Source organism: Giraffa tippelskirchi, chromosome 9 (genome assembly GCF_054371585.1).
Source record: "Giraffa tippelskirchi isolate mGirTip1 chromosome 9, T2T-mGirTip1v1.2.pri, whole genome shotgun sequence".
NCBI classification, from domain to species: Eukaryota; Metazoa; Chordata; class Mammalia; order Artiodactyla; family Giraffidae; genus Giraffa; species Giraffa tippelskirchi.
Genome location: NC_137283.1, coordinates 156,235,639 through 156,253,362, shown reverse-complemented (window position 1 = coordinate 156,253,362; position 17,724 = coordinate 156,235,639). Strand labels below are relative to the sequence as shown.

General features: G+C 44.6%; 1 protein-coding gene across 10 annotated transcripts in view; it reads right to left on the bottom strand.

The window, feature by feature from the left end:
• Positions 1–17,219, bottom strand: part of ARID1B (AT-rich interaction domain 1B) — a 418,737-nt gene extending 401,518 nt beyond the window's left edge. For 7 of the 10 annotated variants that reach the window (XM_081529728.1, XM_081529730.1, XM_081529733.1 and 4 more), the window contains exon 1: positions 15,507–17,129. In XM_081529728.1, coding sequence (XP_081385854.1) covers positions 15,507–17,129 — 1,623 coding nt within the window. Of the gene's footprint in view, positions 1–14,951; positions 15,224–15,506 lie in introns of those variants that run through there. The other 3 variants (XM_081529735.1, XM_081529738.1, XM_081529743.1) reach the window with 3 other exon arrangements.
• Between the last annotated feature and the right edge of the window lie 505 nt (positions 17,220–17,724).

The window sequence follows — 17,724 nt, the reverse complement described above, 5'->3', positions numbered from 1 at the left end:
ATAATCATGACTCTGTGTCACGATACAACCTCACCAAAGAATTAGAGGATTTTTCTGCCGTGTATTTATTCTTTTAACTATACATCAACACCCTGATGAATTTATGATATGCTCATTTGGGAGTTTGTCTTACAACTTTCATCACCACAGGAGTTCCCTCTGGGCACATAATGCCATTCAGTTTTAATGATTTTTTTCACTCTAGAATTCTCTCCTCCACCTGCCTCTACTGTCCCTTTTCTCCAATCTCCTGGTCCCTGTTTGTCACCTGTCCTCTCCTCAACATTTTTGGACTTAGAGATTTCTGGACTCCTAACACCATGGGACCCTGAGATGCTCTCCAGTACATTCATCTATTCTCTTATCCAAAACTATTTATTAAGCACATATTAGTACACTGTTCTATACTTGGGTCCATCACCTCCCAGCCCCATCCTTCAGTTACAGCTACGTGTGAACAACCCCAGACAGAAAAGAATCTGTGCTCCACTTTAAATGTCAACAGACCATTTCACAGCCTCCCTCAATAACTCAACTTAAAGCAGTGACCCAGATCATGGGACAGAGCTTCCCCCAACAGGCGGATGTAAATTAATGTTCAGTGACACCATCAGAAAAATCCAATAGCCATCACATGTCCTTGGACAAGACTCCTTCCTCTCCTTTGGCTGGTATGACTCTGGGGCCAAAAATCACTAAAAGCTCCTCAATTCCAAGAAGGAAATTCTACACATCTTAATAATGACACTGTCTATTTAAACTTTACCTCTAGCTTGTTGATGACCTGTGGGTGGCAGAAACGTGGGTGTACAGGCCATTCCGCAGACTAAGAGCCTGTGAATCCCAGGAGAGAGGCCTGGGAACCTTGTCCACTTCCCTGGGCGAAATCTGACTGAAAACTAGGTTTGAGAACCTCTCCTTCACTTGAGAGAACGTAGGCTCTAGCATCAGACAAAACTTGGGTATTGAAGAAACTTCTTAATTCTACCAGTTTACTTGTCTATGAAACAGGAAGACTGGGATGATTGCAATTACTCTACGCAACGTGCCTGGCACACAGAGGAGGTGTTCAAACACAGCAGTCATCTTATTAGCTCACTATTACTTAACTCTTTGAAAAGTCTTTTTCTGAATCTGCATGTCTCCATTTGGGAGGCCGAGAGTGGAAAGCAGAGCGTTTGTAAGAGCTTTACCAATCATGCCTGACCAGAATTGAGAGGCTGATTTCATATGTCCCCACGATACAGTCTTACACAAGCCACCCTTTTATTAAAAAAAAAGGAGAAATCACTCAAGATTTGGCTGCTGACTCACTACCACCTTGCCATTTTTCCTGCTTCGCGGGCACCCATCGGGCCACTCCCCAGGAAGGCCACTCGCTCTGGTCCACGCTGACCTCAGTCACGTGCTGCCCTGCTCCTCCTCACCTCCACCCTTGCATCAGTCTGATTCTGTGGGCACACGTGCTGCTCCATCTTCCCAACTGCATGTCAAGATGCGGGTCAGACACGAGTCCTGCCATCATCCACGGACCATCCCTCCTGATGTCTGCCAGGTTAACAAACATCCATGAAAGGTCCCACATCCTGCATGATCATGACCAGGCACTTTTCCCAATGTTTTTGTTTAGTCCTCATTTGGAAAAGCAGCAAGACTTCCTCAAGTTACAGGATAATTTTCCTTCCCTTAGTCTACTGTGTCCATTAAGCGTATTCCCCACAATGTCCTCTTCTGCACCCCATGGAGAGAGCTAGGTATCAACAGTGCCTCCCACGGAGCCCATAACGGATGCTCTGACCCGTAACATTTCACAGGCTCTAATGTACACAGGAAAGGCTGAGCTCTGAAAGTCACACAAAAGCACTCATACATTTCAGACTGCCCTCATCATCCCCTCCTTCTCCTAAGAAACTTGCTGGAGTATCACTTCAGATGCAGGATTCTTCTAAGAGCTTTCCTTCTCAATACCCTATCACATCAACCCAATTGAGTATCATGACTATTATTTACACTGAATCTGACTTTAATGTCAAGTATGCTTACTAACCGGAGAAGGCAATGGCAACCCACTCCAGTGTTCTTGCCTGGAGAATCCCAGGGACGGGGGAGCCTGATGGGCTGCCGTCTATGGGGTCATACCGAGTCGGACACGACTGAAGTGACTTAGCAGCAGCACGCTTACTAACAGAGCAAAGGTAAACATTCTTTAAATCTAGGTTTGTCTAATAAAAATCCCCAAATTCACTGTTTGTTACTTTTATTCATTATAAAACTAAGGAAGGACTCACGTGAGTAAAGCTATGTCTATGACTATCGATTCATTTCAAACTTCTGTAATGCAAAGAAACACGCTGATTCCTCCAGACATGGGCGATACGTTCCAGTGACTTCTACTTTTGAAAGACTCAGCTAAATTAAATACATTTAAGCCCCTGCACGTCTACAAAATTAAAATTATTTAATTCTCGACTAGTATTAAAGAATACACAAAAATTCAAGAAAAGGTTTCAAAAATTTAGGTTGGAAGAGAAAGAGTCAAGTCAACACTAATTAGAAAGGCCCATAATGACCATTTCCTTTTTTAAAAGGACGTTGTTCCAAAACTCCCACGTTTATTTCCCTCTCTCTGTGTATGTACTGCTTTTCAGATCCTTCACATCAGCACATTATCCACACCACAGACAGTTCCATCCTTGACAAGGAGGTAAGCTTGCCTGCCTCCCTGTGTTATCTGTCCACGTTCCATTTGAATCCAATTTCCTTGCATTACCTCTGCCCAGGTCAGGGATGAATGGCTGTCAAATTCCCAGTGGAATAAAAAGAAAAACCCTTTCTTCCTGAGGCAGCAAGTTTCAATTCACAGAGCACATGGCTAATCTACATATGTGAAGGTCAAGGCACTTCAGTCAAAGAGGTTAAGAATGGAACAGCTCACGTAAGGGGTTGTCTTAAACATCTTGGCATGATGCCCAACAAGTAAGAATGTTGAAAAGCAATAGATAGCTTCTGGCAGCGGCGAGGGGAAAAATATTTTGATCATGTGACGCGGTACACACTACCTAGTTTACTGCATGTGTGAAACTTCGAAGTCTCTAAAAAATACCACACATGCAAATCAAATCCAGATTTCAACTTTACCGGGTGAGCCAGGCTAGTACATCTCCCTCTTCACAAGACGCATTTATGTGGAATTTCTAGACACACGGACAGTAAAACTCACCACACTGGACGACCAGTTGGCTCAAATAGCTGATTACAACTTTTTTTTGCGTTAGTTTTCAAAGAACCATAAAACATCAAGAAAAGGTATTTACACTGAGAAAGCACATTCCTTCAAGTTATCTGAATATAACCGTCTTAAATAAAACCCATCTTCTCCCTCCATTCTTCTCTCTCTCTTCACTAATAATAGAGCAGCATGGAAAATTACAGGATCTTCATACCCAGTAAAAGACAAAACACAAAATTGCTCTTCACGTTCTATTTTCACTAATGAATCATTGAATACAAGTGAAACACTTTTATTCAAAATGCTCACACGTCTGACAAATATCTCAGGGGAGGAAGAAGGACAAAGTCCTGCCACACACAATGGGGACCAGGTGAGAAACCAAGGGGAACAGCCAAGCGGTCCGCGAAGCGCACCTCTACCCGCCAGCAGGCAGGCTGGTTGGCACAGCCTCCTGGAGCTGCTGCGTCTATCCAGCCTCAGGAAGTGGAAGGGAGTTGGCGCCAAGAGTAGGGGAAGGGAAGGATTTCACACCTCACAACCTCGTAACAAACATGACAACATTTTTTTTTAACTTTTCAACAGTTAAATTACTTCTCTAAAACCCAGAGAAAATTAATCGGAAGCAAAAGATCCATTTCACCAACTTGCAAATTGTCTGCCTACCACCAATTACCTTCAACTCAAAATTTAGACTGCTTATGAGGCCAGTCTATAAACAGTCTAATTCAATCCATATTTCTAGTCAAATGGAATAGTAAAATAAAAATATCCCACAAGCTATCTTTATTTACTTTACTTGCCGATGTTCATTTAGCAATCTAAGAATACTCCTCTATGCTAAACAATGGACACCATGATGTTTAACTATTTTCCCATATTCTCTGGATATCTTTTTAACTAATACAGTGTCCCTACACCAATGTCATTAAATGTTTGTTGATAGTGGTGAAATTAAATGTTCTAATTATTGATCTTCAGAATTTATTTTTCCTTACCAGGAAATATATGACTGCAAAATACAGGGGAAACTACAGGAGACATTTTAGAAATGTGATCAGGCTTCATAACCTTTCCTAAACTCCTGGCAAGGTAATGACATACTGGGCAATAAAAAACTGACACTGGCTGGGTTAGAAATAAGCTTCAAATATTAACCTATTTGTTCTGAGAGGAAAGACTAATAGGCTGTTAAACTGACTAATACAGAATCACACCTAGCTCATTTCAGTTCCTTATGCATCCCAACCCTTGCCAGGTAGCACACCAGTACATGGTCAAATCGACTTCTCCCAAGAATTCCATGACTAAGAATTCTTTCCCGTCTCTTTGAAATGAAGAAGCCTCAAACCTTAGAGAGGTGAAGTGACTTGCTTAGGGTCACACAGATAGTAAATGCCCAGCCTTCAGGTTCTCCAACCTGCACTCCTTTGGTTCTGACCTTTGCTTTCATCCCCACACCTCTTCACGTGGTCAACTTCTGATCCTCAACCAGATCTTAGCCTATGAGACCTGCTGTACAGCAGAGCCTTCCTGCTCTGACCCCACGCCAACCTGGTCTGCGAGGTACCCCTCTAACATCTCAACTCGCCCCACCTAAGCCGTGTACACTGTACTGTGTAGCATGCCTACCTGTCTTTGGTCTCCACTAAAAACCAGGACTAGCTAAAGGCCAAGACTTCTCCTCAAAGGATCCAATACACGGCCAAGTACCCAGTAGGCCCTGCAAAAACAGTAGCCCGGCACTCCAGCTCTCACTACAGTGACATAAATCGATAGTCCCAAAGCCCCGACATTTTGAAGGCTGTTCGGGGAAGGTCAATGAACTGAATTTTAAATCCTTCACGGTATTGATATTATAAAGTCGTTTCTTTAGCAGAAAAAATCACTGTACGATACCCAAAATAACATCTTAACTAAGATCACTTTCTCATCAGTGTTGCAGCATCTAAGAACCACCTCCAAGTGTACTGACCTTCCACATCAAATAGTAAAATGTATAATAACACACTCAACAGAAAATTTCCATTTGGATACATTATCATCTACTCTTCAAATAGATGATGCACTCTGACAGATACAGTCTTTCTGCAGAGAACTGCAGAAGAATAATGTAGCCATTCATTTTAATTTCCACTTTGTAAGACACCAGGGGTTTCTGATAATTCACCAGGGAAAATTATAGATCATATGTTATATTTACTCTTTGTATCTTAAGCACCAAGTGGTGCTTCTTAAGTATTTGTTCATAATAGAATTAAATTTTGTCCCTAGTACTTTTAAAAATCTCAGCATAAAAAAGAAAAATTGCTCTCCTCTGCATATTTGAGGCAGTCCCTCGGCATTCTCAGATTTTACATTCTCGGTTTTGACTCTTTGAGGGCAGTCCTTAACTTCCGTGATATGTAAATTCTAATCTGGCTAAGGACCAAATTTGAACCGTACAGAAGTGAAGCTGAAGCAGATACAGAAGCAAGTTACTTAACTAATGAGAGACCAAAGCTTACCACTCAGAATGTCAGAGAAGCTAATTTTAAATTTTTGAAACATTGTTCCTTTGCAAAAAAGTACTTCCCCTAGAGAGACAGTCTTTTCTGCAGACGATGAAAGTGGAAAGGCCTAAGAGGCAGAAGAAAAAGGAGTAACTCTTGGCCAGAGAACAGAATTTCCTAATACATAGGATGAATATTGAAGGGGTCAGTGGCTTGGCTCTAATAGTATCGGTCTCCCATGGGTTCTATTGGTAAACCAAAACCAGTTTCATATAACTGTTTACAAGAGTCTAATCAGTACATAACTACATTTTGTGAGGGAAATTACTCTGGAATTCACAAAATCTGTATATTTGCACTGAGCTCAGTTGATATTCTCTGAACATGTCTGGGATCTAGTATAGTTTAATAAGATATTCAGTGGTGCATAACTGATTAGGCAGTATATTCTTTTTAAAACATTTCAAAGTGTCATAGGGTTTTACAGCTGGAAGGGACTAGAGGTCATTAACTGATGGAGGCAGAGGCTTGTCCTCAACCGCACCCTGAAGTGCAGCAGGGCCTGGCAGAGAACAAGATCCCGGGTCCCCTTTTCTACAGCGGTGGGTAGACAAGCGCGGTGCCATGTGAAGATGCTACAGGACTGACAGCGATGCTCTCGGTGGTCACCCCGCCCAGCAGGCCCCAGTGCAGGAAAGAGAACCGAGTCCGGTCAGACCTCCGAGAAAACAGGTGCTGAAGCCTCCAGAAGAATCCAAAGTCTGACCAACTCCAAGCCCATGACCCTTCCCTTACATCGGGACAGCTTGCATTACATTTATATTCTCATAAATCCTCATCGTCACAAGAAACAAACTAATATTCAAACATACCAGTTCCCTCAGAAATTGGCCCATAAGAAAGATACTTGCTCAGCAGTGGCCATGTTTTCCCTTTCTATTTCCAACGTCAGTTATAATTCACTGGGTGAAGCGAATTTATTATTAAAAAAAAAAAATACGATCAGTAAGTTAAAGGATAGTAAAATGGGTTCCATAACTTGCATGCATAAACATATGGTCCCTGAATCTTAAAATCTGCTCTTAAAATTTCAGAAATTTTATGCCAAATTCTAGACAAATTTCAGAATTACCAACAATTTCAAAAAATTAGACTCTGAAGTATTATGAGTGGTTTCACTTCTGAGATGCTCATCACAAAAAGAAACAGGAGATACTAAGAATTCTGGAACATCCTCCACTAACCATCAATGCTTTGCTTTCTGAAAGGTTTATTTCAGGACCCAGAAGCAGTAGCTGAATTTACTCCTCAGCCAGCATACATTATCTAAACAGTTACCAAAAATACTCTAGCAATCTAAGTATCTTCCTAAATCTGAGCAGACTGTTTTAACTTTTTTCCCCAAGAGCCCATATAATGTAGAAAGCTGAGAAAAAGAAGAACCTCTCTATGTAAATTTCAAAGTGATCCTTTTTTCCTTCTTCTAGTTATTATTCTCTATAGTGGATCGCTGTTTTGTTCTGGCCCCAAGCCAACAATTGATTGGTAGAAATGGAAGAGTCACTAGCCCACATAGACTCTATCACAACAATCTACAATTTTTTGCCAAAATCCACTCTCCTGCCCAAAAACGGCAGGCCGACAGACTGCTGACCCACATGGTTGCTCTTTGCACACTGTTTAAATGAGCCGGTGCTAAGTCAACGAGATGCCAAAACTACCAAGGCCAGGTACAGTGGGAGCAGGCTCTGGCAGGATGTCTCTGGCCTGAACTGTGCACAAGAGCAGGAGTGAGCCCCACGGTCTGGCTACCCCCTGCGGCTGGCACACAGCTGATTGAGAAAGTGAGTGAAATAAATATTTCCCAGTTGATAGTATAGAGTAGGTATTTACCTGACGTACACCACACAGCATACACAAATGCTAAATGTTTACACCTTGAGAAGTAATTGTTGCTGCCCGGTATGAGCTCTTAAACCACAGTTCATTTTCTCTGTGCCCTCTGTAGAATCTGGGGTTAAAGTTCATCACTGATCGTATAAAGATGTGACCACTATCAGCATCAACAGTAACTGAAACACAATGCCAATATTTTACACACACAGAGCCCGTTCATGAGAAAGACTGACAAGGGCCCAAGAAATATCCCTTTGCAGCTGCCTCAAACATCTCATCAAAAGGCCAATCGTCTTAATTTAGGGATTTTTCCACCTACAAAGACTTTCTGCAGTTTTGCAGAGGATAATAAAAACATGAGGAGGGATGCACAAACCTGGGGCACAGAACACTGTGAAAACAGGCACAGCATCACATGGTTTGGTTGCTTGCTCTGGGTTAGGGGTGAGCTGCTTTAAAACATAAAATACACTTTTTACAAAAATTATCATTGTAAGTGATCTCCACTAATAACAGAAAGATAAAACCAATAATTTTTAAAAGAGGCTAAAAATGCAAAAGATGAAGAGAAATAAGGGGAAAACGATCATGCTAACAGTTCATTTCCATATCCTATTATCTAACAAAGTTCCAGATTTCTTCCAACAAAGTACCTCAAACCTTTAAACAGAAAGTCTTCGAAAAGTTGCTTTTCAGCTTTTAACGCCATAACTGACAATGAAACAACTAACCTACACAATGCACATTTCCAAACTGACAAAAACTGGGACAATTACACTGAAGTTAGAATTAGAAGCAACGGACTAAAAACAAACCAAAAACACCATTACTGTTCCTTGGAGGGAGGATTTACTCATGAACTATGAAGCAGCAAGATTAACAGTTATAAAAATAGCTTATTTTATTTACATGTTAATAGCTAACAATTTTAAATTTTAACAAGAAAGGGAAGAAAAATATTTATTCATTTTGATGTGGGAGGATGAAAATATCCTGGAAATAGATGGAGCGATGGTTGCACAGCAATGTGAATGTACTTAGTGCCACTGTACCCTAAAGTGGTAAGTTTTATGTAATGTATATTCTGCCACAAACAAAAAATACACGCATAGATAACTTTTTTAGCATCCCATATTTAGAAAAAAACATGGTCTAGAATTTTCTCCTGGATTTCATCAAATATAGCTTCCCTTCCAGAGTCACTTAATAAGGAATAACTTCTACTCTGATTCTCAAATTTCATCTTTTATCAAGGCCCAAGGAGACAGGGAAGTGCATCTTACGGAATGGAGGTAACAGAGGCCAAACCTACTTCATACTTCAGTTCAAAAGGACTGCCTTGCCTGCAATAGATCTACTCCAGATTTTGCTGCCATCCTACCAAAAATAAGAGAATCTATGGATAGATGAGATATGCTTAAGATTTTATGGCTTTAGTCTCTTTCCTTGGAGAAGGCAATGGCAACCCACTCCACTACTCTTGCCTGGAAAATCCCATGGACAGAGGAGCCTGGTAGGCTGCAGTCCATAGGGTCGCTAAGAGTCGGACACGACTGAGCGACTTCACTTTCACTTTTCACTTTCATGCATTGGAGAAGGAAATGGCAACCCACTCCAGTGTTCTTGCCTGGAGAATCCCAGGGACAGGGGAGCCTGATGGGCTGCCGTCTATGGGGTCATACCGAGTCGGACACGACTGAAGCAACTTAGCAGCAGCAGCAGCAGTCTCTTTCCTAGCAATAAATATCAATCAAGAAACAGATCGATTTCATCATTAGTTCACCTATTGAACTCCATAGCCTTCTAATATCCTTGTTGTTGTTGTTCAGTCGCCCAGTCATGTCCTACTCTTTGCAACCCCATAGACTGCAGCACGACAGGCCTCCCTATCCCTCAACATCTCCCAAAGTTTGCCCAAGTTCATGTCCATTGCATCAGTGATGCCATCCAGCCAGTTCATCCTCTGACGCCCCCTTCTCCTTCTGCCCTCAATCTTTCCCAGCATCAGGGACTCTTCCAATGAACCAGCTGTTTGCATCAGATGACCAAAACACTGGAGTTTCAGCTTCAGCATCAGTCCTTTCAACCAGTATTCAGGGTTGATTTCCCTTAAGATTGACTAATTTGATCTCCTTGCTGTCCAAGGGACTCTCAGGAGTCTTCTCCAACACCACAGTTTGAAGGCATCAATTTTTTGGCACTCTGCCTTCCTTACCGTCCAGCACTCACAACTGTACGTGACCACTAGGAAGGCCACAGCCTTGACTATACGGACCTTTTTACCTTGGCATTGATCTATTCAGAAGTAGGTTTAAAAAACTGATTACTGGATCCTATTCAACTAAGTAAATATAAGGAAACAGTTTCCTTAGAATTACTCAGAGTTAAAGACTTTGAAAATAGAACATATTTGTTGAAAACTTACTGTGAAAACACATATTTTACTTTGATAAACTCACTCACTCAATTAGTGAGTTTAATTAGGGGTTTCCCTGGTGGCTCAGTTGGTAAAGAATCCACCTACAATGCGGGAGACTAGGGTTTGATCCCTGGGTTGGGAGGATCCCCTGAAGAAGGGAACGGCTACCCACTCCAGTATTCTGGCCTGGAGAATTCCATGGACTATATAGCTCATGAGGTCTCAAAAAGTCAGACACGACTGAGCAACTTTCACTTCACTTCATCCAATTAACATGAATCGTTAAAACTACAGTATACCTATATCAACAATTTCATTCATTCCAGTGGCATACAGCGAAATAAGTGGACACTTAATAATATTTAGGTAATTATACCTAAGTCATTTTCAGCAAATTTCTAACAGAAAAAGTCACCAACATATAAAAAACATTTTAGGTCAAAATTAATTCACCCAACCACTCAATTAAACCAAAAAAGGCTGCTCAAGTCTTATATAAACAGCCTCCAAACTGGAAAAAGCAATACTGTGTAACAGATCTACACCTACATAAATATGCCCCTGGTGGATGAGCACTTTTGCCTGGCTGCTCCCCCACTCCACACCCCGGGGAACCAGGACCTGGGACTCCTCAGCCTCAAGCATGCACACAGAGCAAGAGCACAGCTCTCCTTTACACACCCACAGTGATCTCCCGATAAAGAAGGACCCCTGTAAAAAGGCACGTGATCAAAAACTACCCAATTCCCAAAAGGCCAAGGACAGGGACATGGCCCTCAAGTAAAAAGAGGATTGTAAAATGTCGTTAAGTTTTTGTAATATCCATTTTGAAAATCTATATATTACCCCCCAAATGAACAGAACTTGAGTTTTATTAATACTCATTCTGAGCTTCCATGAATCTGTTGTTTTAAGAAACACACAAAGTTCTCTCAAACACAAATATTTAAGACTCAAATTTACACATCTACACAGAGCCCAAAATGAAAGCGACACAAGTGAAATACTAGTTCCCTTTCCTCAAATATGGATCAAAGTACACAGATCCATTAAGTGAGCAATGTCAAGCTCCTGCAGAGAAGGAAGAAAAACCTCTCCACTCAGGACATGAGGCAAAAAGCTAATACAGTTTCCTATGCCAACACGCCCAAAATTTATATCTCCAAGTCAGTCTTCAAAATAAGTTGCAAAATTTTATAGAAACTACCCCCCCCCAAATTTTTTTTTTTTAATGAAACTACTTTCTTGCTAGGAGAGAACAGGGTTAAATAAATGAAATGATCATCTTTTTGGTTTGCCTGTCACATTGGTATATATCTTAGGGAAATAAGTAAGTTCCTACTACATCAGAATTCATTTTTTTCAGATACACCCTGCTCCAAATTATAAAGTAATAAAGTCCATTCATATAGAACTGAAAATTCAACCACCCTCTGTTATATCTGTTTTCTTTAAAATGTGTCTATGTCCAATAAAACTACCAAATGAGCTGTATATTACGAGACTGCCTCTACACTGTCTTACATTTTTTAAATCGGTTCTCAAGCCAAAATTAATATATTTTTATGCCAGAGTGAAGATGTTATTCTCACATTTTAATGAAAGAAAATGGTAGTTAGAGGGTAGTTGATTAGTACAAGTGTCCAGGTGTGATTTGGAATATTTCCATATCCACAACACAATTCAGATGCTTCTGATACAACATGACATGGGAAAAATGGAACGAGTATAAAAAGCTTTGCCAAAAATTCATTCCTAAATATAGATAAAAAAAACCAAAGAAAAACGAGGGATAAGGGTTTCTTATTACACATGCAAGGTAAGAATATGTTGTTCCCTGGAATATACCTATTGATTTTGTGTTAATATAAACATAAATTTAAGTGACAGCTGTCTTACAGAGTAGTGGCCTTAAAAAAAAAAAAACTGCCAAAAGTAAGTACACAGAAATCAGGAACCCCAATGAAAACAATTTTAAGCCATGAACAATTTCATTTCAGATAACCCAGAAAAACAGAAAACAGTTGACATTTTTCATTATATTTCGTTTTTTAAATGAACCACAGTTGCCAATTCCACCTCCTCTTAACGATGGGGCAACTGGCCAGTCACAGCTCAGCAAATATATAAATTTAGCCCACAAATATTTCTTTACAAGATTTAATATATCATATAGGATAAAACTGCATTGAGCGGGAAAGTGGGAGAGTGTTATAATGTATCTTATACAAATTTTAAGGTAATCAGGAACCAGCCTGTAAGTCTGGTTACTTAAAAACCTTACTGCTTTGAAATCAGCTAATCAGTTTTCTTTTAATGGTAAATAAGGCTTTTTAAAAATTATATTGTATTATATTCTATAAAATTAAAGTTAAAATAGCATTAATGAAATTCAGCACAAATACTGACATCACAAAATCTTAGTTATGTGAGCAGACCTCAGTATTCCTTTTGAGATTGCTTTATCTGAATACTTTATCTCACAAAAACCCCCTAAGTATATTGTAAAATGCCTTATTTCACTTTTTAAAAAGACCCTCCCATTACAATATACACACGTTTTGTTCTCAATTACAAAAACATTTGCCACCCAGTGTAAACCATTTCTCAAATCAAAAATGAAACTAAACGTGTTAAAAGCCATGAGAAAATTTAATAGTATTTCATGACCTATAGTTATATAGTAATTTAACGTTTTGCACAAACAACTAGTCCTTAGAATATAACTATCATAACAAATACTAAAGAATAGCAGCCTTCCAAAAAGAAAAAATACCAAAAAAAGACACATTCCACATGTTATACGGTAAAGTACCTAAAATAAATCAGTGAATCTAGGTCATATGCCCGGCATTTTTCTTCCCCCCTTAAAAACAAAAAAGCTATTCCTAAGAGTCATACTGAGGACATAAAGGATTCACTGTCATCCCAAGAAAACAAAATACTTAAAATGATTGGTACCACTATGAAAAAATAGCGTAAAGTAACACCGACCTACATCTGCCTCTTTCATCCTCGTTTCTGGTTTACAGAGATGTGAATTCTAAACTGTCCCTTTAAAAGGAAGCTGACAAAGCAAATCTCTTCCAAATTAATTACATGGGTTTATTTACACAAAGTTTTCCTATGTTTTTACCTATCAGAATCAAAAAAATCAGAATCCCAAGTTTTCTATGAAGAATAGGAAAATGTATTATCATTAACAGTAAAACTCTACCAACTGAAGATTAGAAAGGAGTGGAATCCCAATGTCCTCAGCCTGGGATTCACATGATTATCTGTTAAATTCAGTAATGCATACATTCTGACAAGTCTCTCATCTAAAATACGGTTATTATTAAAATACACCTTCCTAAAGTAAATGAGCTAAGTAAAAACAGATATTACAGCCACCATTATTCCTTTTGAACATACTTTAACCTTAAAAAAGTTGTAAAAATTCTAATGTCCGTGAAAGAAAAACTATTTGGAAGAAACCCAGCACAATTTGCATGTAATATAGTTTCCCTAAAACATTGTGTAAGCAGTTCAAATACAGCTCACATAACCTGATCTAGCAAAATTATCAAGGGGGGGAAAGATTTCTGAGGCATTTGCTTCCAAATCAGAAGCAAATATAAAATAATTTCTAAAATTTCACAAGAAGGTCCATTTCTTCCCTTTTAACTGTTGCCTGCAAAAATTATTATAGTTTCCTCACTTCATGTTTTCTTAAACATCACATCCATTCTAACTGAAACTCCTCATCCACTAACATCTAAAAGCAATCAGAACTGTTAAAGCACAACTTACCAGAAATACAGTTTTAATCTTGTTATAAAGCTAATTAAATATTACTAAATTATACCGCTGGCTATCAGAATCGTGACATTTTTAATGTTACAAGTTTTAATTTTACATTAAACTACACATGATGACATAATCGCAAATTTTTTCAAGGTTTAATCCATAAAGGGTAATTTTATAAAAGCTTTCCAAATCCAGAAATTGGTAAAATTCTTGGTTTAATTCTTTTTCAATTGCCATAACCTCACCCTACAATTACAGTGAATGAGATATGCAATGGCCATGCTGAGACTGTCAAACAGCTGAATTTTCTAAGTGCCAAATACTGGACACCAGTGTGATGTTTTTAGGTATTTAATCCTCTTATTAGTAACTGTGATTCATAATAATTTAAGCTTTAAATAATATTCCACCTTACATCTGCATGTAATAGAGCTCAGTTATTATTTGTGGCAAAAATTTTTGTGACTGTACTGCTCAGCACTTCTATTTACATCAGCAGTGCTAAATGCCCAATGGTGAGAGGGGAGCCAATCAGATGGCAGATTAGATGTCAACTCAGAGGCAGCTGTCTGGAGACTATTACAGCCAGTTTACCTCCACAATTCAAATTCCAAACCTTGCAAAGGAGATCAAGTCAGTCTTTAGGCTCAGCCTCCGAGCGAGAAACAGCAAGAGTGCAGGACTCTTGCTAATAACGCTGCAGGACTTGGGGGGGGACAGGAAATTAAAAATCCAAATAAATCTGATCCAAAAAGATCCATTTTCACTGGTGTGCTCCCTCCCTGGGTTCGCTGACTAAAAACGTACGCCTAACCCACGATCCAAATAAGTTCAGTTTAACCGGAATGTGTTCCTTTAACGCAGCCTATCCGTTGAAGGTGACTCCTTTCAAGCAGCCTGCAAGCCAAATAATGGATTTCCCCGGCTTATTCTTGGGAATGAATCGATATATTTTACAGTCGTTTTCCTTCCCATCGTTGTAAAACGTGGGTACTCTTTTTGGCTACTAAACGCTCAAAACTCGAAGCCCGCGTCGAATATCGCCGAATGCCTGGGCACAACTACGAAACACACGCTCGGCTGCCACAAAGCTAACCTATTTTTTTTTTTCCCCTCCTGCCTTCACCTTGTGAGCTATAAGAGGGAAAAACGCGGTGTGGCCTGAGGTAGGACAAAGTTCCTCATTCTTTCCTCAGTTCGAGCTCATGGTGGGCGCTACCCGAGAAGCGGGGGGCAGTAATTCCTCCTCAGACCCTACCGGCCCGGAGCGCCTATTTCTGTGGTAAAAAAAAAAAAAAAAAAAAGCTGCCCGAACTGTCCCCGGCGCCCACACGGCTTCCCGGTGGCGCGGTCCCGGCCGCTCGGCGACCGGCCACCGCGGCGCCCGTTCCGGGCCTCGGCAAGGGGACCCCCTTTCCGCCCCCCGGGGCCCCGGGCCGCGCACTCCGATCCTGCGTGCCGCCGGGCCTCCGAGCGAGGCAGCCGCGAGTTAAAATGGCTTTGGGCGCCTCGGCTCCTCACCACCGCACCTCCGCCTCTCACACACACACACACCACCACCACCCCCCCACCAGGGCCGAAGACGCAGAAAAAGTAACGCGGAAAGAAAAGAAACTACAGGGCTCGCGGCGCGCGGCGAGGCCGCCGCGGCGGAAGCAGGCCCGGCCGGCGCGGGGGTTACCTGGGATCTGCCCATGGTCGGGCCGGGGGTGCCGGGGCTCATCGCCGGGTGACTCCTTTGTTGCGCGGCCGCCCAGGCCGGGCTGGCAGCGGCGTACTGGGCGCCCATGTCCTTGCCCAAGCCCATGCCCGCGGCCGCCTGCTGGCCGCCCGCCGCCGCCCCCGCCGCCGCCGCCGCCGCCTGGGACTGGGGCTGCGACGGCGGCGGCGGCGGCGGCGGCGCGCTGGGGCTGCTGTAGTCCGGGTAGCTGCCGCCGTAGCTCCTCATCATGGGGCTGGGCGAGGTGAGCAGCTGGTTGAGGGTCGGGGTGGCCCCCGACGGGTGCTGGTTCTGCCCGGCGAAGCGCTGGAAGCCCCCCGTCGCCGCCGCCGCCGCTGCCGCCGCCGCCGCGCCGGCGGCCGCCTTGCTGAGGCTCGCGGCCCCGCCGCCCCCGGGGCCCATCATCATGCCGCCGCCCTGCTGCCGGGGGGAGCTCAGCACCCCGTACCCCGAGGACGAGCCCCCATAGCCGCCGCCGCCGCCGCCGCCGCCTCCTGCTGCTGCTGCTGCCGCCGCCGCCGCGGCCGCCGCCGCCACAGCTCCCGCTCCTCCTGCTCCTCCTCCTCCTCCTCCGCTGCCTCCTCCTCCTCCTCCTCCTCCACCGCCGCCGCCGCTGCCGCCGCCGCCGCCGCCCGCGCTGGGCCGGCTGTAGCCCGGATAATGGTTGTACTGGCTGTTGGGGTACCCTTCGTGGGAGTTCTGCAGGGGGTCCATGCTGTTGGGGGCTCCGGCGGCAGCTGAGGCGGAGTGCATCAGCCCCATCCCGGGGCTTTGTTGTCCGCCATGTTGATCAAAGCAAGGCCCAGCGCGGCCGCCGGGGCCGCCGCTAGCTGGGGCAGCGCTGCCATAGTAATTATTAAACTCCGAGACGGCCGCCGGGCCGCCGCCGCCGCTCCCGGGCACGGCGACCGGCGGCAGCTGCTGCTGCTGCTGCTGCTGCTGCGCGCCCAGGGCGCCCAGGCCCGGCTGCTCGAACCGGCCGCCCGCCGGCTCCCCCATCTTGGGCGGCGCGTCGTCCTCGTCGCCCGGCTGGCTCAGCAGCGGCTGGCCCGGGGGCTCGGCCTGGCTGCCCGCGGCGGCACCGTCCTTGGTGCCTCCATGTTGCGGCTGCTCCATGTCGGCCCCGGGCTGAGACGTGCCGCCGCCCGCGCCGCCGAGGCTGTTGTTGGAAATGGGATGTTGGTGCTGCTGCTGCTGCTGTGGTTGCTGCTGCTGGAACTGGTTTAGCTGCTGCTGTAGTGCGTGATGGTGGAGGTGGTGGAGGTGGTGGTGGGCATGGTGGTGGTGGTGGTGTTGGAGGTGGTGGGCATGGTGGTGGTGATGGTGGTGCTGCTGCTGGTGGGGCGCTGCGGCGGGGGCTTCGCCAACGGTTTTCAGTTTGTGGTTGGGGAGCAGCCCCGTCTCCATGGCCGAGCCCGGGCCCGACGAGGAGGAAGAGGAGGACGCCGCCGCCGCCGCCGCGGCGGAGGAGGAGGAGGAGGAGGAGGACAGCGCGGCGGCGCTTCCACCCTCCGCCTCGGAGCCGCCGCTCTTGGCGCTGTTAGTGCTGGCGGCGGCGGCCGCGGCGCTCGCGTTATGGGCCATGTTCAGTTCGTGACGGGGGTGCAGGGGGTGGTGGTGCACATTATTCAGGCCGCTGCCGTCGCCGCCCCCCAGCATGGGTCCCGGTGCCGCCGCGCCGCGCGCCCCCGCCTCCAGGTCCCGGGCCCCGGGCGCCGGCCGCGGCCCGGGGGGCGCCCGCCGCTCGCCGCTGCCCGCCCGCGCTGCTGCTGCTGCCCGCGCGGCCATGATCGCCGCGGCGTGGCGAGGCCGGGCGGGGGGACGCGGGGGGAGACAATAAAACCCACTTTTTAGTCCGCGGCCCCTCCTGTGCGCATCCACACGCCCCGACGGGAATCGAGCGAGCCCCCTCCCCACTTCCCTCCCTCCACGGGCCCCGCCGGAGCCGAACCGGGAGTCTACGCCTTACTGTCTGGGCCTGTTCCCGCTGTGTGATTTCAGGGTGAAAGTTTTTAGTGCAGGTTTAAATGAAACTTTTTCTCTTTTTCCTCTCTACCCCGGATATGGGTAAAAATACACGACTGACTTGAGCCGCTCGGGCCCAGCATGGCTTGAGAGGGAGCCGGGCGAGCCCGAGCAACTATTATCCACTTCTCGCTGATTGCTCGGGCGCACTCGC